Raw genomic sequence first — 23,866 nt, forward strand, 5'->3', positions numbered from 1 at the left:
TTCTTATTCCTATTTTTCCACATTTATTGTTATATATTGTAGTTTAATGCACATATTTGTACATACTTATTTCTATATTTCTTATAATTTCTCTATGTTTATATACTGTATGTATTTCTAGAATGGGAGCAACTGTAACATAACCCAATTTCATCACGGAAAACAAGTATTTCGATTTCTGATCCTAACATATACTAAATCTGGTCAATTCTCCCACAATGCAATGCACATAAGAAATGTACAGGAAAAAAATGGTATGTTTATTGTATTGTAACTGTTGAAACATACTGTGACAATTTAGTATGTAGTCCATACTGTATAGAATTATGTCGTCTGGATTTGGTCCACAGCTAACCTTTTTTATTTCACGCATTCATCCGTGTCAAAACCTGGCGCCTACATCACCCACAATGCAACTAACCAGCGACAGTTAGGTCTAGCAACTAATGTAGCCTGAGGAGATGAGGAGCAGATACAGAGGTCTGGTAAGCTCACTTCTTTCTAACTTCACACCCCCTGATTGTATTTTAATGTTGAACTTGTAGTCTTCGGCCCCAGCCGCCATTGACTCAAGTGACATCACTTGAGGCAGTTAATTAGACGTCACGCAGTGGAGTTGCCCTGTTTTTTTCAGTCTTTTTTGGTGTTAAAAAACATAATAGCATATTTTTGTCAGGCTTATTTTTTATCTGCATATGCATGAGATTGTACGTTTGGATCACTAAGAGCACATATTTTAAATAAGAATGTGTCACTGTGAAGGCTTAAGTCAAGCTTTTATTGCTCAGGACAGACCGGAGAGGAAGCTGGCCACAGTACGAGACGCAGCCGTTCAGATGCATCATTAATCTACAAAATACTTGATTCCAGTCAACAAAATGTTCTTTATTTATGCCTATTAGTTCAGACAAACAGGAGCCGTGTTCGCCCAGCCCCACCCTGACACCGCACAACGAATACAGTACTTTTGTTCCTGTTGTTATGAGATTCTCTCATATGAAAACACACACTTGCATCACAGTCTTTAACTTTCACACACTCACACACACTCTATGGACTATGCACTCACAGTCAAGAGTAACTGACCTCATGAAATACAAGTAAAAACAAAACAAGAAAACATTTAAGCACACATGAATCGTTCTGTTGAAAGAAGAAATACGTCCCCACGCCATTTCTGTTTTTATTCAATTAAAAATCAACTTCATTTCTTAATTCGGTTTTCCTTTTATTTTTCCAATTTACATCAATTAGAAGTGTAACAAAATAAAAACAAAAAAAAAATGATCATAATAAAATTAATTAAAAAAATGTACACGCCCTCACACACACACAGAGACAACCCACCCTGGTTGTTTTTTTAGAGCGACCGTCCTCGGAGTCCCGTGTTCAACTGTTGGGGCTCCAGAGGAGGCCTCCGAGTAGCCCCTGTCTCCCCCGTCTTAACCCGACTGCACCCCTCCTCCAGGGTGGAGTGTGAGTGTGTGGTGTGAGGCTAGTGGGAATTAGGGTTGGGGTTTCGTGGGGGAGGGGGGGACTGAATTACAGAACTCATAGCACCTTCTGAAGAGAGAGAGAGCAACCCAAAGCAAAGATGGCCATTAAGCCCCAAATCCACCTGAAAGCTAGTTTTTGTCAGCTCAGATTTAAACATTTTCACTTTGTTTTTCAGCGTGAGGTAGCTTTAAACAATCTGGATGACTACAATATAAAAAAAAATCCCTCAAATTCTTTCAAAACATTTTTTTTTTCTTATGAAATCTGGGCCTTTCTCTGATGGACAGTCAAGGGGTACAGGACATCGAAACAGAACATCCCAAATGTAACCTCACTTTACCAAAAAGTGTTGGTGTGCATATAGACACATGTACACACATAATGTGGAAATATATATATAAAAACATCTGGTTGTTTATAAACACAGACTTTTACAACAATAGAACCAAGGATTTATAATACACAGTAAAGGTTTTACTCCACGATGGACAGGCCTGGAGCACCTGGATTTGATTTTTACTGAGGATATTTATTTTGGTCTACACTGATTCAAAATGCCGTGTTAGTGTGTCAGGAGGGAGACAGGGAGGGAGGTGGAGTAGGACTGGGACAGAGGCTGTGTGGCTGTTCTGTAGTGGAAAGGGGGCTTGTCTTACTTACAAAGTAAACCCGTCCAGTCCTACCTCATCTCTGCCCATTCAGGTTAGACAATAAATAAGTGACATCAAGCCATGTTTCTGTTCTCCATAACTTGTTCGCTTGGTCCCTCTTCCTCCTGGCTCGGATTCCCGTCAACAGTGGGCCATGGGGAAACATGACTGGATCTCAGGAAGCGGGTTGACGGAGAATGCTGGTGTGTGGTGTACAGATATTGCCGGTGCCCTTCAGTGCTATCATCCAGGGAGTACAACTTGGAGAGCACTTCGTTGTGAGAGAAAAAGTATCAATTTTCTTTTATAATTTCCAGTCTTCTTTATTGTGGAAGAAGATGTGTGTGTAATGTTTCGTGGTTGAGTTTATTTTTTTCTTGTGTTTTTTTTGGGGGGCCATTGTGATATTCCACTTTACAAGAAGCAGACTGCGCCTACTTCCACTCCGAACTCCTGATCCGCTCCTCCGATGTCCATGGGAGCAATGTCCACGATTGGCAGACGGGAGGTTTTCTGTGTTTTGTACTCAAAGACAGTCTTGCCCCACCGGCTTGTATGTTTCTGTTGGGTGAGAGTAGAGAAATGTGTTAACAGTAGGGCTGGCAAACGATTCAAATATTTAATCGCGATTAAACCGATGATTGTCCATAGTTAACCGTGATTAATTGCAAATTAATCGCACATTTTGTATCTGTTCAAAATGTACCTTAAAGGGAGATTTGTCAAGTATTTAATTCTCTTATCAACATGGGAGTGGGCAAATATGCTGCTTTATGCAAATGTATGTATATATTTATTATTGGAAGTCAATTACCAACACAAAACAATGACAAATGTTGTCCAGAAACCCTCACAGGTACTGCATTTAGCATAAACAATATGCTCAAATCATAACATGGCAAACTCAAGCCCAACAGGCAACAGCAGCTGTCAGTGTGTCAGTGAGCTGACTTGACTATGACTTGCCCCAAACTGCATGTGATTATCATAAAGTGGGCATGTCTGTAAAGGGGAGACTCGTGGCGCACCTTTAGAGCGTTATTTAACCTCCTTCCCTACAAGCGAGTATGACATGGTTGGTACCAATGGATTCCTTAGATTTTACTAGTTTCATATGATGCCAGTTCACAGTTAAGAACTTCAAAACTGAGCCCGCTACAACCTAAAAATCGCAAGTTGCGTTAATGCGTTAAAGAAATCAGTGGCGTTAAAACGAGTTTGCGTTAACGCATTATTATCGCGTTAACTTTGACAGCCCTAGTTAACAGCAGTCTTATGGTACAACGACAATCAAACACATAAAACTTAAGAGAGATCATTTTTTTCTGGCTCTATTTTGCAGCCCTTACCTTGCAGCCGTCCTCCAACACGCTGTATGTGAAGCGACTGGTGCCCTCTGCGCGGATCTCCACGTCGTTGGAGCCCTGCAGCTTCAAAGCCTTCTTCAGGTTGCCCGTGGCCTGGTCCATGTAGGCAACACTGTTCTTGCAGTGGTAAGTGAGGTTCTGGGACGCTTCAGTGGACAGAAGCCTCAAGAAGGTCAGCTGGACGCTGCCAGCGTTGGCAATGGGGCCGTCGTCGGCGTAGCTGAACTGCACGACCAGAAGACAGAGTTCATTAGCAGCTCTCCTGTTTAGGATCATTCCGTTTGACTTCAACATCAGTTTATAGACAAAGAAATGATCTTAAGTGCACTCACGTGGAATCCTCCATTCATGGTCTCTCCGAACCAGACGTGCTTGCGGTCCTTGCCCTTGGCGGTCCACCAGTTCTTCTTTGGTACCTCGGCGATGCTTGGGTTGACGCAGGTCTCTCCGGTCTCCATGTTACAGAAGACCTTGATGGCATCGGCTGTGCTGCCAATGTTGGGATCAACCCAGTAGTAATCTGGAGAGAAATGTCGTGGTTAATAAGGAGAGGTGTCCGTTTTTATTCTAGAATAAGACGGCAAGTCTGTTGAATGGCTCACACCAAAAGACCAAATCATTTATGTATCTTAAAGGAATGCCACTTAATATGGATTGATGATAGCAGGATGATCAGAAATCTGAAAGCTGCATTGTACCTGCCCATTATTGGGGGAAACCAGACCTTTAAAAAGCATGTTTTAGCATTTGTAGGTCAAGTGAGGACATTTGCTGTATTTTGTTAAAGATAAGAGGAAGCTGATCTTGTTCACAGAAATAATGACACTCCTGTCTTGGTGTTCTGCCTCCTGTCCAAGAAAAATGACCTTCGGTATGACCTTATTCAGGCAGGGAAACTTTCACACACCCACTCATTAAAGTATGAAGATGGCACATTAAAGCGAGCTGTCTGTCTGATTCTCTCTCTCTCTCTCTCTCACGTTGCTGCAGCCATGATTATTCCAGTATCACTGCACAAGATAAATCGGACTATTCAGTTCACCGTTAGTAAAGCTGCAGCTACCTCTGAACCTGAAAACAGCACTTTGGATGTATAATGTACTTTATATGAGCCTATAATGTAGATTTTTTTTACCCCCTTTGATTTCATTTATGTCATTTACATTAATGTACTTAATGTAAACGCAGTCTGTACACACCCAAAGACTGTCTCGGTGCTATGATGGGAGCTAAATCTGGACTAAGAATAGTTGTGAGAAGTTAACTGAATGCTAAATTGGTTGTAACATTCTTTTCAGGCCAATAAGTTTTCAAACCAGGGTGTAGTAGGAGCATTTCTGAGGTATTTTAGAAAGAAATATCTAAAAGAGAATAATTTGCTTCACCAGTTAAGGAGATTTTTAAGGTAAAAAGTCCACACATCAGCAGTCTTTCTTTCCTTTCTTTATCATTCTCGACCCTCCCGCCCTACTTACCGCTCTTCCACTCAGGGTGGCACAGTTTCAGGTCTCTGCAGGTGCGAGCGGGGTTCTTCTGGGAGCCGTCGGGGCTGCGCAGGTTCTCAATCTGGTTGTTGAGGGACTTAAGTGTGGAATCGACCTCCACGTCGTGCTGCCTCAGGGAGCTGGAGGCCTCGTCGGCTCTCATGTACCTGAGAGGATCAGGGGACTTCTCGGTCTGACCCAGACCGGCGAAGGCAGACATGTCGATGCCGGGGCCAGGAGGACCGGGAGGACCAGGGGGTCCGGCGTTACCAGGAGGACCCTGAACACCAGGAAAAGAATCAGAGGGACGTTCAGGTACAATCAGGTGTAGCGAGACGGATTGTGGATTTTATCTAATTTTAAGGACATGTTACGTACAGAAGGACCAGATTCTCCAGAACGTCCACGAGGTCCGGGAGGTCCAATGGGGCCAGGCGTTCCATTTGATCCGTCTTTGCCAGCAGGTCCAGATGGTCCAGATGGTCCCTACAGAAACAGTGAGTGTTAAAGTAAAAGCCAGTGGCTGCTAACATGTCTGCGTTAATCTGAAACATGACTTCATTAACTGAACTTTCTATTCAAAGTGTAGAGTTACACAGTTTTTTAAGATCCATCATGCGGTCTGAATAAGAAAAAAAAAATCTGATTAAGCAATTCAAATGTGCCAGCAGTTCCTCTCTATTGCCCCAATCACCTCCAGACCCCTTTGCCTTATTATGCATGAAGATTATTTGTATGGTGACATTTCTCTTCATTTCCCTTATCAGGCGCAGCGCTTAGCTAATCTAGAATAGATATTGAAGTTCATTTCTGATCTCAGCCGGAGTGGTTTCACGAATCGCCGTCCCTCTCGTCCGTCTGCCTCCTTTTCTTTGCAGAGAGTAATTACTCATGCCCATCTTATCGCAGCGGTGGGTAATTAAAGCACGTGGCCTTTCCTGTCCCCGTCCTCGTCAGGTGATTTGAGAATTACAAAAAAGACTAACCTGTGCCCTTCATTACCATCACATATCTCGGGTGTTAAAGCTGCAGGATGGGAATGGAAAAAGAAGAGTTTTTCGCTCTTTGCTTTTGCTCGGTGTTCTCACCTTAGCTCCGTTCGGTCCGGCGGGTCCAGAAGCTCCAGAGTCTCCGGCGGAGCCCTGTTAGGACGAGGACAATAACAGATCAGATGTTAGAGGAGCAGACAGAGGAAGGGAAGTGGTACGGCAGGGATGAACTATTAGATTTAGATTACTTACAGGAGGTCCAGGAAGACCCTGCAGACCAGTGAAGCCACGGTGACCCTTCTGTCCCCTCTCTCCGGTCTCACCACCCTCTCCCTTGTCTCCACGTGGTCCTTGGGGTCCCTGGAGTAAAGGTGTATTAAAATGCAAATCAAATTAAAAATCTGAAAAAACACATAATGGTATTGTTGTCGTTATAGATGATGATACTCACAGCCATGCCTCTAGCGCCACCGGGTCCAGAGGGTCCTGCAGGTCCTTGAGCACCCTAAAGAAAGAAAACAACAGTGTGGGTGCTTCCTCGTGTTAACATCAAAAACATGAAGCAGTGCCTACAGTATGTTGTGTTACTTACGCCCTCTCCTCTGTCTCCCTGCTTGCCGAGAGGTCCGACAGGTCCGGTGGAACCGGGGGATCCCGGAGCTCCGGGGGCGCCAGCAGGACCGGTGTTTCCTCGCTCTCCCTACAGGAGGACACAAGGTGATGACTCAGGGTTACCTCTGTTTTTGCAAACTAGCAGATCTAGTAGGCTTTTGTCAAAACTGTGTGATTTGACTAGTTTTACGTGAGGCTGAAGTCTCTCTCACCTTGACTCCAGTAGATCCGTCTCTACCAGGAGGTCCATCTGATCCAGGGGTACCCTGAGATATAGAAACAGAATTTTAATGATATGTCAGGCATTCAGTTTGTTCAATCAAGATGACGGTATTATTTCTTCAGTATATTGTTGTTTCTACGGCCATAAAAGTGATGCACAACTGATGCTTTGATTTGTAACGTTTTGTTGTCGTTCTGACCTCTCTTCCAGTCTCTCCAGAGGGTCCAGTAAGTCCAGGGGGTCCCACAGGTCCGGGGGGTCCGCGGTCGCCAGCAGAACCAGAACCTCCTTGTTTACCAGGCTCTCCCTAAACACAGAGGGAATATATTTATTAGATTTCAGTAACTCCTTTGACATTGAAGGCAGAAAGAATAATCTAACTTTCAATGGATCAGTATTTTGTGTCTATTCTAGCGATAGAATCACTGTTCATGAAAGTAAAAGTGGAAATTCAAGGATAAATGACAAGAATAAGCCTACAATTGTATGTAAAAGTACAGTAAGATGAAGGTTTATCTGACTGGATTGAGTGAATGTGTTACTAGAACATAAGGATCTGGCTCCTATAGAAATGTTCAAACAGCTTACATGGAAGCTAAATGTTGGCGAAAGTACTTACAGAAGGTCCAGGGAGACCAGCGAAACCTCTCTCTCCACGCTGACCAGGCAAACCAACAATACCACGAGATCCACCCAGACCCTGAGGACCTGAAGGCCCGTCGACACCCTACAGAGGCAGGAAAGAGAAGAAGAGACGTTGTGAAATGTTCTTATTAAATGTTCTTTCTCGTGTCAGTGAGGATCCGTTTTCATTCAGTTTCTTTGTGAATAACAGCAGGTGATTGAGACTGGATGTTCCCTCAGACTCTTGACTCCAGTGACAGGTACTAATGGGTTCTTGTGAGGTGCAAAATCAAACTCACAGGTGGTCCATCCTCTCCAGCCTCTCCCTTCTCTCCTTGTAGGCCAGCAGCTCCACGGAGCCCAGCGTCTCCCTGTCTTCCTGGGAGGCCGGCATCACCACGAACACCCTTTGGTCCGTCTTTACCAGAACCACCAGCAGGGCCGGCAGCACCAGGGTTACCCTGTGATGGAAAGAGAGAGAATTTGAGTGGGTAAGGGCAGAAATACACTCAAAAAAGTGTACACAAATCATTTTTAGATTGACTCAGTAAATAAATTTCATTATTGATGAAACACTCACATTAGGGCCAGGAGATCCAACTCTGCCAGCAGCACCAGGGAAACCAGTAGCACCCTTTAAAAGAGAAGAAGAGTTCAGTAAACATACCCAACCTGTTGACCTGTGAAACATATCTATCACTCTATCATCAATAACTAGGGTGTATTAGAATGCTATGAGATTAACGGGAAGGATTCTGCAAAAATAAATCATATATCTGAATTCACGGCGGTCTGGTCTGAGGCCTAACACCTCTTGTCCCTGTATGCAGGTAAACTAAACTAAATACAGTTAACCTCTATGCTTTTTGAATGCACAGAATTAAGCTACTGTGCAATTTAAAAGAATAGTTCTGAATCTGATAGGTGTTTTGACATGTCACAGTAGGAAAAGCTATGGGTGGGGGAAAAAATCAATACAGCATAGAATCACAATATTTTTCGTGGCAATATTGTATCGATACACGGACGTCAAGTATCGATCTTTTATTATATAAACTATTAACCTAGTAACAATCCGACGGATACTGAAGTGAAGATACTAGTATCATATGAAAGTTTTATGTAATCTTGTCGGGAAGAATGCTAAATAACACTCCAAAGTTTTGCTAAATTTTGGCGAGGAAAGACCGGCAAGGCCATTTTCAAAGGGATCTCTTGACCTCTGACCTCAAGATACGTGAATGAAAATGAACAGATGAACAGAGTGAAAACTGTATCTTATCAGATAAAACTGATGTTGACAAACTGCATAATTTGCAGTTAAAAAAAAGTGATAAATCGCAATATATCACAATATATCTTATCGCAATACTCAGCATATCACAAAATGTTTAAAATTGCAATAAAATCGTATCGTGACTTAAATATCGCGTTAATATTGTATCGTGGGGCCTTACTGAGACACCTGAATAAAATGGAGTCATCGCTAATGTTATTATAACACCTGGGCTTTTCCTGCTATGAGAAGTCAAAATGTCTTATTATACTGCCAATAAAGGCTGGAGCTGATTGTACAGTTCTCCTCCTATATATTTATATTAGATAATCATCATTTTTTCCTCGAGGTACTAGGGTAGCAGTTTTTCCTTATCTTATTTGAGAGCTCAGGATGAGTCAGAAACTGTACAGAATGTGATATTAAGTCACACAAATAAAGGTCACCTGACTTGAATCATGGGGATCCCTGCTCCTCCCGTTTGGAGCTCACTTCAGTAAAAGTTTAGAGAGGCTATCTCTATCAATATTTTCAAGTAGATCAAAACAGAATATTTTTTTTAATGCAAGTCTATGTCTACATAATTGACAACAAATTGATTAACTGTATGTATTATGTCCAACTTAGCTACCCCTGATATTGTGTTTTGTCTGTATATGTTTTACATTCCTTTAGTGCCGCAACTGATGATTATATCCACCACTTAATCTGCTGATTATTCTCTATTCTCCATTAACTGCTTGGTCAATAAAATGTCAGAAAATAGTGAAAAATGTTACAATTTATAAAATGACGCCTTCAAATGGTTTGTTTTGTTCAGCCAACAGTCCAACACCCAAAAATTACTGATTGTCACATAAGACAAATAAAAACAGTCATCACAACTTTAGAAGTTGGAACTAGAGAATTAGTGAATGTTTGATATTTTTGCTTGAAAAATTATTTAAATGACTAATGCATTTAAAAAAAAAAAATGATAATAGGCTTGTCAATTAATCGACTAATCGTTACAGTTCTACACTCCTTACCTTATCTCTGAAATCAGTCAATACATTAATGACTGAATCAATAAATCAGTCAAGGTCCACAACTCTGAAGTGTACTGTGTCTGTATTGTATCTGCATTCAGCAGAAGTATTGTTGTGTGATGGATTATTCATGTGATTAAGTACAAATAGGAGTTACTTACAGCAGCTCCCTGAGCACCACGCGCTCCTTTAGGTCCAGATACACCAGTAGGTCCCTGAAAAAAGAAAAAACAAACAATTAATCATGTTGATTTTACACTTCAATGATTCTAACGCTCTGTAAATATCCAGAAATGTGACCTAACACATACAGATCAGGTTCCAGGACTTTATTTATATAATAAGAAGAAAAGTACCCACCGAAGGTCCAGGAGCCCCAGATGGTCCCTGAGGTCCAGGAGCACCACCTTCTCCCTTCTGTCCAGACTCACCGAGCTCTCCCTTGGCACCAGGCTGACCATCTGAACCCTGGATATTTGAAACAGAAAGGTCATTTTATTATATTGAAAACACTTTTCAGTTATTTCATTTGAACAAAAGGTACTGCGGTGACTTTACTTACAGGAGGTCCAGCAAAACCAGCAGGCCCAGGAGGACCACCCTCACCACGGTCACCCTGCAAGAGGACAGAAGAGCTTGGGGTGAGATATTGATGCTGTTTTTATTATCAGTTATTATGACACTATGTTTAATGGTTTTTGTTCATTTAGAAAAAGGAGAACATGAAAATGGAAATGAAATGATAAAATAGATAAATAAGATAAATATGTACATCTCAAAAGAACAACCTTGCCAGACAAGGAGTATCAGGTCATCATCCTAATCTCACTGCATATTCACAGCCATGTTACAACCTTTGAGTGACAGCAGTACTACCAATCCTTGTCTGATTATAGGCATCAACAAATGTTGCAAAATCGTTTCATTACTCTACCACAACACATTCATCACTTGACATGACTGTCTGTCCGAGTCTCACTCCCCTCAACCATAACATATGCAGGTAGTGCAGAGAACTGGAAACCACTTGTTGTGAAGTGAATGCAGTGAAACGGAGGAGGGAGAATGCAACACCTAGTGGCTGAATGTTATCAATGGCACCTTTAATCTCTTATTATAGACGTCAGTTTTTCTTCTTCTTTTAGTTCAATATTATGAATGGAAACATAGAGAGTGAAGTAAAGTCTCAATCCTGTCCAACTTGAGGTTAACAGTCACCAGCAAAGTCACTACACTGTACAAATTCAGCCTAGTGATCCCCCTAGTGATTATTGTAATGTTATTAATTAGTGAGCAGCAGCCTCATACTCTCAGATTAAAACATGCTATTTAATTTGAGACTGGATTCGAAAAGGCCAAAACACACAATACTCTTTACATCAGTGTTTCGACTAACTAGTGACTAGTGTTTTCGATTTCCTTTTTTCTTCATTATTTCAAGCACCAGCTCAGCTCCAAACAACAACACCAGCTGATTAACTTGTGGTGTATACTAAATACTGTGTACATGACATAAAAAGAGGTACTTACGGGAGCACCACGAGCACCAGAAGCACCAGAAGGTCCAGACGGTCCATTCTCACCCTGGATAGGAGAGAACCAGTCAGTGAAACCAACCAAAATAATTCAACTCAATTGATTACATTTCCCTTTAGCAATCCAAAGGGCAACACTACTTATTCTTACCTTGGCGCCGTTGGGTCCACCTGGGCCAGGAGGACCAATGGGACCAGTCAAACCCTGAGAATAAGAAAAGAGCGTTATAGAGAATAGAGTTTGGGTGTGATTGAATGTTATTTTATATGTTTGATGACCAAGGATTTATTTTGAACTCACTCTTCCTCCGTCCTTTCCAGAAGCTCCCTCAGGTCCTTTCTGTCCGTTGTCACCCTGTTGGACAAAGAAGAAGGCTGCATGTTAAACATACATGACACCAAAAGGCCTCTGGTCGTGACATATTATCTATTAAATGTACCATTTAACTCACGAAATAATCCATAATATGAAAATAAAAGTCCATCCGCTACTCACTCTGTCTCCCTTGGCTCCTGAGATGCCACCAGCTCCTCTCTCTCCGGGCATACCCTGAAGGCCGGGGGGTCCCTGGGATCCAGCGCCGCCATTTGGTCCAATGGCTCCCTGAAATAGAATTAGGAGATAACTTGTTAGTCTACTAGTTTCCTCTGATGTAATTCAAACTGTGAGTGTGGACATGCTGGTTATCCTTTTCCTGGCAAAAAGAAAATCTATTAATATTGTGAAAAGCCTCAAATATGACCTAATAAAGTTTCATTATTCATCTAAAATATGTCATCATTTCTCAGAAAACTTGCTGCAGGTTCATGTTTAACATGTCAAACAAGGAATGAATTGACCAGAGAGGAACTCCTCCTTCTTCTTCATTCATTTCAAGGAATAGTCTGACATTTTAGCTTATTTGTTCTCTTGCCGAGAATTAGACAAGAAGGTCTTAAGGTATTATGTCTGTACCATAAATATTTTTATTTATTTGATTTTCTTTAACCTTTATTTTACCATGAATATTTCCCAATGAGATTAAAAATTTCTTTTTTTAAAGGGGGTCATGGCCAAGATGGCAGCATACAAGTTTCACATAAAAGAAACAAGCAACAGACTTAAAACAAACAGAAAATGACATCAAACAATGAATTAGCAGTGTTCAGTAACAGGACATGTGCATTCAATGGTCAAATAGTCTTTAATCCTGTTTTTATAATCTACCATGCTTATAAAATAATCTAAAAATATGAAGCTACAGCCAGCCAGTTAGCCTAGCTTAGCATAAAGACTGGAATCAAGGGTCCTTTAAAGCTCGCTAATTAACATGTTATAGCAATGGTGAGGCGTAATTTAAATTTTGGCCTTTCAAGAACAACCAGGGAACTAGTTGTTAGGACAAGAGGTCCACCTTGATGAAACAGACTTTTGCACATATTTTGATATTTTCTAATTGAACCACAAACATAAATGCAGTCGCCTCAAAGCAACGATTTGATTCTTAACACAACATCTGTATCAGAGTCATCCACTGACCTTGGGTCCATCACTTCCAGGTGTTCCAGGAAGTCCACGAGGTCCCTGAAGACCCTGAGCTCCACCACCGCCCCTCTCACCAGGGAATCCACGTTCACCCTGTCAGGAGACAAAAAAGACACGAAATCAACGGGAGAAACTAAAAGTGCTCAGGTATGTAATGTGAGGAGTGCTTGTTAGGTTTTACCAAGATGATAAAATTGAGGTAAATGAGTTGTAATATTCATGTATAAACAGTATGTGACAGCAGCACATAAAGGTCATAACTGGCTATATGTGTTTTACTCCTTGCTTTGAAATAATTGGAGATGAAGACGTGAAGCTTTAACATGGAAACTCACTCTGGGTCCGACAGCACCAGGAACTCCGCCCTCTCCAGAAACACCCTGCACACAGAAAAGACATGGGTTTATTCCTGTTTTTGAAATAGTTACACAAACTTCTGTATCGTAACACTTCTGCTGAGCTTTTTAAAAGATGAATAGAACACTCTATTAATCCCAAAGGGGAAATGCATTGTTACAGCAGCCACTTCACATAAATCACAAAAGCAAATGAGACAGGTAAGAAAAAATGCTATTAAAAGTCCAGTATTCTGAATAATAAAATGTGAATTTTAGAATAATGTAAAATAACTGACAATAGAGACTATTAAAGTTAACTAAACAGTAACGTTGAACTACTAGAAGAAGATTTGATTCCCAATGTTTGTCTGCAGGGTTGATTTTACCTTAAAATCTAATATAAAAGTTTAAAAATGTTAAGATTAATGAGTGTGTTTAACAGACAGCTGGTGATTAACATTAAGCATTAGCACTGGCGTATTTAAGTCGTTTCTTCTTGTTGCTACAGAAATACACCAAGTTATTTTTACCTTCTTGAACCAGAGACTGTTTTAGCTCGTCTTTCGCTCTCTTTATTGCTACATGCTGCTATTTTCAGGAGTGGTTTTCAGAAAAACCATCATTTGGCATGTAGGTGGTACTATACAAGCTCTAGGAAACTTGTAGTTTGCTTCCAGAGGGTTGAAGGAGTTTGTCATCAATGATAGTCATACAGATGCAACAAAAATCACAAGTAACAGGCTCGTTAGTTTCACTCACCTGGTCTCCAGGTTTTCCTCCCTCTCCTGGGGTACCAGATGGTCCAGGTAGACCCTGTCCAACAACAGCAAAGGGATTAGTTATATGACATCTGCAAATATAGACTAGGTCATTACCTTCCTGATTTATTGTCTGTTGAACACTTTATAATGTCCAAAGGTTGACCTCCAATTGAAAATGAATCATATTAATCCTTTTGTTTGGATTTTTCTTGTTTTCTAGACTGGTGTATCTGGGATTTGATGAGAGAATAAACTCACCTGGAAGCCGGAAGGTCCAGGCTGTCCTTGCTCTCCTCTCTCTCCAGCAGGTCCCTACAATGGAACCAAACACAGACGATCAGTCAAGGACAAACAACAAGGGAAAACATATCTCACAACATGTAATCACACTGAAATACTCACAGATGGGCCGGAAGGTCCAGAAGGACCAGTCTCACCATCTTTTCCAGACAGACCCTGTTCAGAGAGGAAGATTTAAGTTAGGAAAAGTGGTCTGGAGACAGAAAATGATGAATCCATGTGTGAGGTTTTGAAATTATTTATGGAGAAAATGTACTCACTCTCAGACCAGGACGACCCACAAGACCCTTCTCTCCTGTCTTTCCACCTTCACCCTGTTGAAGAGAAATCACAGTAAATGATCCGTAGAAAGGCTCTTTAGCTTGGAGTGTTACAAGGTAAACGACAGTAGTAGTACTAGTAGTGATATTTGACTACTTAAATGCTGTCCCATCTAGACATGGATGCATTTAGACTGTGTATTATCAGGTTTTCGTTATGCTGTATGAAGACGGCCTTTGTGTTCCTACTCTACTCTTATAAGAACTCACATTGGCTCCCTTTGGTCCAGGGAATCCCATCACTCCTGGCTGTCCACGGGCTCCCTGAGGGCCAGGAGGGCCGGGGCGACCGTCATCACCACCAGCACCCTGTCAATGGCACAAAGTAAGAAATCAGCACTGAAACCCAGAGATAACAGATATTAACTTAGGAGTTGAAAAGTGTGTGTGCTTGTATATGTTCTTCTAGTTAATTGTGAGTAACAATACAATGTATAGACTTACTCAATACTTGAGGCTTTCATTTTAGAAGATGTGGTGAATTAAAGGTTGTGGTTTGTGCAATAGTCTGGTCATATTTTACAGTCCTATTTTCTTGTATGTTTAAAATGCTGCTGGGAAGTCACTTCGAATAGGTCAGCTGTAATATTTTTGTGTGTTTAAGTGTCTAATTATGAGTAAAGTAAATGTGCAAACCACAAGCTAAACTTTTGTGCATTTTGCTGTTATAAAAATGTATATAAATAGTGATGCCAGCACATCATAACAAATCAAACTACTACTAGTGATGTGTTTTTTTTTTTTACTTGGGATCTTTTAAAATGCCATTCATAAGCATGACAGGAAGCAATGACTAAGGATTAATATTGTACTCACAGAGGGTCCAACTTTGCCTTGAGGACCAGCATCTCCGGGACGACCGGTAAGACCCTATGACACATTTAAGAAATCATCAGCATCATTCAAGAGGAGGGACACAATCAAATAAAAATCAATCGGATCAAAGCAAACACACTAAACATCCATCTGGTTTGTTTGATACTAAGATTACATGTGAGCAACGCTGTCTGACTATTCTGACTCACTCTGGCTCCGGGGAGGCCTGACTCTCCTGTGCGTCCAGGGTCTCCAGTACCACCTTTGGGCCCAGCGGCACCAGGAACACCACGGTCACCAGGGGCACCCTGAGGAAGATAAGTCAGTCAGTTGAATATCAGCTAGTTTTATGACCATAACAGCATCTTTCTGATGCTGCAGTGCTCAGATTAAGTCAATATGTTCATGGTGTCAGTGAGACAAAATCAGTTCTGACAGGACCCACCTTAGCACCAGCAAGACCATCCTGACCTGGGAAACCACGGTTACCAGGAGCTCCCTTGAAACAATCAGAGATACATTTGATTAGATTGTGCATAAAAAAAAGCAACAACTAATTCATAATGTCACTTTTTTATCAGTGTTATTGTTCATCCTGATGACTTACTCTCTCTCCTGGAGGTCCGAGTGGTCCAGCACCTCCAGGCTCTCCTCTGGCGCCTCTCTTTCCTTCTTCTCCAGCAGGTCCGGGTCCGCCTAGAGGACCAGCGGGGCCCTGGACAAAATAAAATATGTAAGTAAATCTTCTCTGTAGATGCTTCACAGTGGTTATGGCATATATGGTGTATAGTATATACTCACAAGCTCTCCCTTGGGTCCAGCTTCACCTTTGAATCCAGGAATACCAGGGTCTCCCTAAATGTGACAGAAAGAAGACAGCCACAACAATAAATAATCATAACACAACACAAGTATCAATTATTTCACAGAGATTTGGATTAGTCCCAAAGTGACTTACAGACTGTCCCTTTGGCCCGAGAGATCCTGTAGCTCCCTGTGGTCCAGGTGGGCCACGAGGACCGGGGAATCCAGGAGCACCAGCAATACCAGAAGCACCCTTTAAGGAAGAAAGACACAATACAATATCAGAATAAAGTAAAACAGTAATATTATGAATTATAAAGAAACACAAGGACTCTCAAAGCATGAATACAGAGAGTGGACTTACAGCAGATCCTTTAGCTCCAGGAATACCATCAGTACCGGGGTTACCCTACACAGAGAGAGAAATAACAAACACAGTGTGAGAATGGTTCCATGAGTAAATGAAAATCTGGATGATGAGGATGAGTGACGGCAAACAAACCGATGCTCCGGAGGGTCCAGGAGATCCTGGGGTACCGCCCTCTCCGCGGGGTCCCTGTGCTCCTTCAGACCCACGAACTCCAGTAGGACCAGCTTCTCCCTGACAAGACACAATACGTTCAACATTAACAGGTAGAAAAAAAACAATTTGTTCTATAGTTCATTCCAACATTTGTAGCTTCATATAGCACAGCTGAAGATAATGGTGTGTTCTGTCTGTTATTATATGTTCCCATATATATTTAAGAACAATTACCTTTATTCATATAGTAAGTCAACTGAATATACAAGATGGCTATTAATGCATTTTTTCTTTCTTGACAAGATAATAGAGTAGTTTGTAGAATATACTACTGAAGCCGATCATTTGTGTATGAAAAACAGTAACTACAAGAACCAGGCATATGGGAGTTTATGGGTTTTATTCCATTTAACCAGACTGAGTGAAGAGAGATAAACCATCTGAAAGTGATAAAGTAGAACCTGAAGATGCCGCTCACTCACACTCACCAGGCCTTTGTTGCTTTATTTTACTCTATAAGGTCTGCTACAGAAAAATACTAGTTTATGATAATGTGATCTGCACTAACCTTGGCTCCTGGAGATCCTGGGAAACCGGGAGCTCCAGCAGGACCAACAGGCCCCTGTAGACAAAGCACAAATCTGCAGGTTAGTTTTCATGTCTCATCACTTTGTTGCTGTGTTATCAAAGGCAATAACATTATCAAACATTATAAACAACATTACAAAAGAAACATCCATTGGATGCTAAGTGGGAACTATGATACTCACAGGTGGACCAGCAGGACCGGGCAGGCCATCATTTCCACGGGCACCCTGAAGAGTAAAAAGACAGGACAGTCAGTTGTGTAAGTTACAAAACATGGTACAGAAAACTAGAAACATATTGATGCTCTGTGGATTGAGTTTGTTACTCACAGCAGATCCAGCAGCTCCAGAACGTCCCCTCTCACCAGGCAGACCACGTGGGCCCTACAACAAAAGATACAATCGGTCAGTTTATCTTAATCATTATGGAACATATAGCTTGAATTTATAAACACATTATTTATCTTCCCTAGCATCCTGTTACTCTTTTAAGTTTGAAATAATGTGACAGAGCAGATAAAGCACTGGAGACTCACCATGGGCCCAGAGGCGCCGTTCTCTCCGGCAGAGCCAGACTCACCCTGATGGGAACAGAGATCAGAAACATTAGAGGAAGTGAGCGGAAAATGATGGAAACAATAGCTAAACAATTAGAATCAGCTTATATTATCACAACGAGATACACGTGGCGGTCTTACCTTGGCTCCTGCAGCACCACCTTCTCCCTTAGCTCCATCCAGACCAGGATGACCCTACAGAGATACACAACAGGATTCATCAGGTCCTCGGTCCTCAAGTGTAATGAATGAACAAGAGTTGCAGGTTGCATAGGCAAAAGTTGAACCACTCACTCTGTGTCCTTTGATTCCAGGAAGTCCAGGAGTTCCAGGGAATCCACGAGCTCCCTGAAATACACAAGCAAAATATTTACACAAGGAATACTTAACCTCATCTTTGCTTTTCTTCTCTTGACTTTGACATGTGGTGTAATCCTGGAGTTAGTCACCTGAGGCCCTGCAGGTCCACGCTCACCAGCTTTTCCAGGTTTGCCACTCTCACCCTAGAAACAAACAGGAAGTTAGATGAGTATTTGTTAGAGCAGCTGCTTGGTAAGGTGTCACTGTACCACTTTACTGTAGAGGAAAGACATGCATGCAGACTGTGTTTGGTGAAGTCATCATTGTCACCAGTATTGTTAGGAGACAGAGAGTGCCCCCTGGTGGTACGTATGGTTTAGAGGGCAGGGAGCTTATCAAAAGTTCTTCATATGTTGATTGACTCAAACATCATTGTGAAATAATAGTAAGGCAATAAAGTGAAATAGCTGCATTGTTACTTGGGACATAAGAGAGTAAGGAAACAATTTTTAATTGTGCTTGGCTTTGACCTTTGACCTTGACTCAGTGTAGTGTAGTTTTGCATTTATGTTTTAATGAGCTGTGGGTTTCATACGAATGTGAAGCCTCAACACTTACATCGCTTCCAGGTTTTCCAGAAGATCCAGAGGGTCCACGAGGTCCCATTGCTCCCTGTTATAAAAACAAACAAAGATAAATCATTAGTGACAGTTGCTTCAAAGAAAATTGGAACGATTTTTGGGCTACAAAATGCAAACACTGCCTTCATACTGTCCACCCGTTGAACTCAATTTGTAGCTACAGTGCAAATTTCGGTGACATTGATTTTCACTGTGTGAGAGAGGTCAAACTGCGATGACTTTAAAAATGCTTATGATATTATTTATAATGAGCATTTGTTTCTGTGGAAGTAGGTGCTGTAGGTAAACCTTAAACATTACGGCAAATGTGAGCAGTACAGTATGGCACCAGTCTGTTGGGTTCGCAGATGCATTCTGGGATATGTGTTAATACTTACAGCTGGTCCAGGCTCTCCAGCCTCTCCATGGCCACCTTGGAAACCTTGTGGTCCCTGTATGTACAAATGACAAAGCAAAGTATTAGAGATTTATTCATTTACGCCAACAATTCAGCTGTTTGATTATAATGACCAATCACATAATGATGTAGTGCTGTAATGACTGTACTTACAGGCGCTCCACTAGGTCCAGGAGGACCACGAGGACCCATAGGACCCTGAAGGAGAAACACAAGACGTACAGAGAAAGGTAAGCTGGAATAATTTTTCACCAGATACTGTGACAAATTCATCAAATAGGAAGCTTGAGATCTTTTTGTTGGAATGAAGCTACTGAACCACAAGGTGGCATCATTGCAATCATTATTGTTTATCACTTCTCCTCAGCAGCAACTCTGAGACAAGCTAAATGTATGTAATGATGTCATTGTGAGAGATGAAACTATTCACATACTAAAAACACTCTTCCTGTTAGATATATTCACCGTACACGGCACTACTTACCATTGGTCCCTGCATCACACCCATCTGAGCGCCTCCGGCCTTCTCGTCAAAACCTCCAGCCATCTGAGCAGCAAAGTTCTGCAAAAACACAAAACAGACAGAGACCGAGAGTCAGTTAATGTAGTTTATCCTGCCTTAGCTGCCCGAGCTAAGTGGGCCATTACACACACAGCAGCAAGAGAACGACATTAACTAAATTAATGACTCAAATGGTGGTTCAGTTACCATGAGAGAAAATAGAAAGAATACATTTGCCTGCTCAAGTAAAGCGCCATTTTCACCCTTCTTATCTCTGCATACTGTGCAAGAATACTGCAGTCCATTTAGGACAGTAAGTCTGTAGTGTGCCTTCACACTCTTCCCTCTTTCTTCTTAAATGTATGGACTCATTCTGGGCTTTTTTTATATGTATGGATCAAGTCAAATGTAGCCAATGTGAAGCCCCCTGTACTTTGCAAATAGAACAACAACAATGGATTTAGTGACGGTAAAGCCACTGAAAATGTTTATGAGTCATATCAACAATTTACCATTAAGTCATCTCTATATATTTATACCTCCAAATATTCCTCTCACTGTGTGATATGTGATATGGGAGTAACACTGTGTTAATGGGACCTAAATCTGAGGAACAAAAAGGTGGTTTTGTTAATTGTTGTTTATGCCATGTGTTTCAGACTCACCCCTCCAAGTCCTGCTGGACCAGGTGGGCCGGGGGGTCCGGGGTTTCCAGGGGTGCCAGGCTCGCCATCTCTTCCACTAGGGCCGACATTTCCCTAGGGAAAAAGAGACAGGATGATTTTCTCTAAGTTCATCAGGAACACTAAAGACGAGTTCAGGTCAGAAATGGTCTGTTTTATCAAAGCATTTTACAACAAAACATGTACAGAAGAAGTCTCATATCTGTTGCATGATGATAAGGTTTAAATGTTCCTACACTTGAGTAGTAATGATGCTGCAGTCTCAAACTACCAGTTCAATTACTATAATGATCAGAACTGTTGTTGCTTGACTCAATATAACTGAAATCACACATTAATATGAGACAGTTCCTTCTAAATGCTGTGCTGCGATTGTTTTTTTGTACACAGTGTGTTGTCTCTTACCCTATCACCCTTGGCGCCAGCTTCTCCGCGTCCTCCCTGCTCACCTGAGGGGCCCTGCAAAAACAAAGATATTTGTCTCAATAAGATTCCCAGGATGGATAAAACTCTTTTTAAGAGCAAGAATCATATTATTGTTCACCCAACAATGCTTGGATAAGTGTAGAATGAATATAATAAACACATGTGTAATATTTACCATGGGGCCTGCTGGTCCTTTTGGTCCTACAACCTGCTCAAATGTGAAAAGAAAGCTTTGGTCAATGACTCTTTATTACAAGACCAATCATTCATGTTGTGTCCGGTTGTACCCGTTTCTGAACAGCTAAAATTTGAGAAGAACATTCCAGCTTCGTAGGAGGTGGACATCAAGCTAAAAACACACTCTGATGAGGATTTCGTTTGACAGGACGAAGTTTTGGTAAAAACATCACCTCCTCTTAACCTCTGGTTTGGCTGACTTTATTCACCTGACATGTGCACTCGCAGCAAAGTTGCTGAGAGGATCTAAGAGGATTTGATTGGGTTCATTATGTCCGAGGAATGCAAGGCTTTTCCTCGTGTAACAGAAAGTTCAATGAGGGATTGTGGGACATTGTGGTTAGCCTCTTATCAGCGAGACATTGCCCCTCTAATGATCAAAAATGTTTCAAACTCAAGAAAAAGTGGGATACTCAATCAATAAATAAAAACACTAGACTTTTTCAGGTTTTGAGAATAACTCAAAGTCCACAGAGAAATGTCAAATTCCACAAAGTAAACTCTTGAGAAATAGAAAAAAGAAAAGAAAACAAAAGTATGCAATTATTCATTCCAAATAATAGCAACACAGAGAAAAATAGGTTTGTTTATTTGTTCTCTGAGCAAAATGAACATTCAGGCCATTATGAGTATGTATAATAATAATGAGTTTGTGTATAAAGCAGTTTAGACTGGAAGTTTTGTGTACAGCAATGAGACGAACTACAGAGGATTCATACTTACATCTGCAATCTCTCCTGGTTCACCTTTCTGGCCCTGATTGACAACAGAAAGAAGTGATATCAGTGGACTTAAACTACTTAAAGCTACAGAGTTATTTTCTGATGTTTTCATACTGTTGCTTGTTGAATGAATGGATATTAGTGTTTTCCCACAACCCAATGCCTCACCTGAGCACCAATTGTCTCTGTTGTTGCAGATGGATGTGTGACGGGGAGGAAAGGAAGATCAAAACATTAAAAGTGTACAAGTAAGTAAAAACACTTTAGACACTTGATTTGAACCCTAGTTTGTGATTCTTAGGAAAGGAGACCTGCAAGGACATCTAAGTGATCAAATACCATTCACCAAACCCAAAGGCAAACAACCCATCCAGATTATATTAATGGTGAGATGTAAGCAGAAGCAAGCATGGACTAGCAGATGAGAATGTAGTATTCTAGTAAGAGTATTTAGATCTAATCATTAAAGCAAAATGTGACAGTAAGTAAAACTGTAGCAGCCATAGTAATAGCTGTTGTCCAGTTGTATATCTTATATTGTTATAAAAGACTGTTTATACCAAATTTGTGGGAATTAATTTATGTTTAAGTGATCTTAAATGTATTCTTTTTCTGTATATAATCTCTATTTAACAGCTTTGTATCTATTTGGTTAGATAAATCAGTCAAATGGTCCCAGTGGCTCTCTACAAGGCCTTGGATCTTTGACAGGTTCATCTATATAGTCTTGACCTGAGGCCTCAAACATAAAAGGTCTGAAGATGCCTTCATTTTGTAGAAGACATCAAACAAATCATTGAGTTGAGGCTCAATATGAATGTGGGCTTCATCTTAGTCATGAGTTAAAATGAGCAGAAGCGTCTCTCCTGGTTTAGGAAGGAACCAGACAACACATCTCAGGATTCATCCAGTTCCACATGAAACAGACTTTCATCTTGGAACGAGAGGATCCTGATAATGTTGCGTATCTGGTCTCCATCCAAACCAAGCATGAAGAAGGCCACTTTGGAATGGGGAACATCATTAACGTTATTTCCAAATCATCAAAATGTTTTAGAGCAGCCAAACCTATTAAAATCACATTTGGAGACTATAATCTGTGACTGCTGCTGCCGCCCAGATCAGGCACAATATTTGGTTCCCTGAGGCAGTTCCCCATTCAAAAGTGTGAGAAAGGGTGAGATAAATGCAAGCAAAAAAAAAAAAGAGTAATTTATTTATGGGTATGTGAATAAATAAATTACAACCAATGGGGGCACTGGCATCAGCAGGGCAGATGGGACAGCACTCTCCAGATGGGATGAGAGGGTTGGCGCATTCTTTGATCTCCTCGCAGATTATCTCATCGCACAGAACCGCTCCGCTGTCGCACACGCAGATGCGACACGGCTCGGGCTTCCACACATCCTTATCATTATACTGCTGGCCATCCTGGATGCAGCCACCTGCCTCCTCTGTGGTTGGCCAACAGGGGGCGCGTGGCAGGTGGAGGAGGAGGACAGAGAGGATGGTTCAAGAGAGAATTAGATAGGGAAAGTTATTGGGGTTTATACAGTGTTGAGGGTCGGTAAAGCAGATGTTGGTTGAAGAGGGCAGTAAGAGGATGTAAGGGGGTCAAGGGGCAATTGCAGTGTTGGGGTGAGATGGAGGAGGAGGGGTCAGTGAATGAAGGAGTAAGATAAAAGTTATTCTGTGCCAAATAAAAACTCTGAACACTTCAAAAAGTAGTGCACAAAAAAAACCAGCAAAACATGATAAAACAAATGCATGATGTTCATGAATAAGGAGTAAGTGGCCTTTGATGCTGATGAACAGGTGGTGCTTTGACCCAGAAATACACTGCTACAAACCAGTACGAGTTTTAAAAATAACTCATGAAGCAGGCAAAAGAAAATGCTCCAAGTTATCATACAGCAGCATAAAATGTAATGTCAACAAGAGCCACAGTTAACAGTTGTGTCTGAAGCCCCGGTTGAGGTATTTCACGTCATTGCCTGAGTGTGTTTAACCTGCAGGGCCTGCTCGTATGAATGAACCTCTCTTACTAGGGATACTGTGCCCAATTGACAAGCTGCTGACTTAAGTAAACACTGGGTCCTTCTAAGTTTCTCCATCTGGATCCCATAGGTGTGTCAAGCGCCA

General features: G+C 41.4%; 1 protein-coding gene across 1 annotated transcript; it reads right to left on the reverse strand.

The window, feature by feature from the left end:
• Positions 1-1,215: 1,215 nt before the first annotated feature.
• Positions 1,216-21,915, reverse strand: LOC141772589 (uncharacterized). Its single transcript, XM_074643732.1, has 52 exons — positions 21,893-21,915; positions 21,726-21,758; positions 20,941-20,973; positions 20,745-20,798; positions 20,322-20,414; positions 19,639-19,716; positions 19,308-19,352; positions 19,135-19,188; positions 18,735-18,788; positions 18,266-18,319; positions 18,111-18,164; positions 17,958-18,011; positions 17,796-17,840; positions 17,590-17,643; positions 17,443-17,487; positions 17,241-17,294; positions 16,652-16,750; positions 16,514-16,558; positions 16,304-16,402; positions 16,147-16,200; positions 15,953-16,060; positions 15,791-15,844; positions 15,555-15,653; positions 15,346-15,399; positions 14,740-14,838; positions 14,470-14,523; positions 14,312-14,365; positions 14,168-14,221; positions 13,908-13,961; positions 13,146-13,190; positions 12,805-12,903; positions 11,782-11,889; positions 11,587-11,640; positions 11,437-11,490; positions 11,281-11,334; positions 10,313-10,366; positions 10,111-10,218; positions 9,912-9,965; positions 8,027-8,080; positions 7,746-7,907; positions 7,442-7,549; positions 7,022-7,129; positions 6,812-6,865; positions 6,580-6,687; positions 6,439-6,492; positions 6,240-6,347; positions 6,087-6,140; positions 5,377-5,484; positions 4,990-5,278; positions 3,847-4,034; positions 3,497-3,739; positions 1,216-2,708 (listed from the first exon to the last, which is right to left on the reverse strand). The coding sequence occupies exons 3-52, from the start codon at positions 20,941-20,943 to the stop codon at positions 2,562-2,564; spliced, it is 4,083 nt and encodes a 1,360-aa protein (XP_074499833.1). The 5' UTR covers positions 20,944-20,973; positions 21,726-21,758; positions 21,893-21,915; the 3' UTR covers positions 1,216-2,561.
• Between the last annotated feature and the right edge of the window lie 1,951 nt (positions 21,916-23,866).

Source organism: Sebastes fasciatus, chromosome 8 (assembly GCF_043250625.1).
Source record: "Sebastes fasciatus isolate fSebFas1 chromosome 8, fSebFas1.pri, whole genome shotgun sequence".
NCBI classification, from domain to species: domain Eukaryota; kingdom Metazoa; phylum Chordata; class Actinopteri; order Perciformes; family Sebastidae; genus Sebastes; species Sebastes fasciatus.

What these genes read in the sequence shown, in the direction of transcription:
- LOC141772589 (XM_074643732.1), bottom strand. An exon ending in CCACCCTGAGTGGAAGAGCG is followed by an intron (nt 4,035 to 4,989) that starts GTAAGTAGGGCG and finishes ATTTCTCTCCAG; the next exon opens with ATTACTACTGGGTTGATCCC. An exon ending in CCATGAATGGAGGATTCCAC is followed by an intron (nt 3,740 to 3,846) that starts GTGAGTGCACTT and finishes CTGGTCGTGCAG; the next exon opens with TTCAGCTACGCCGACGACGG.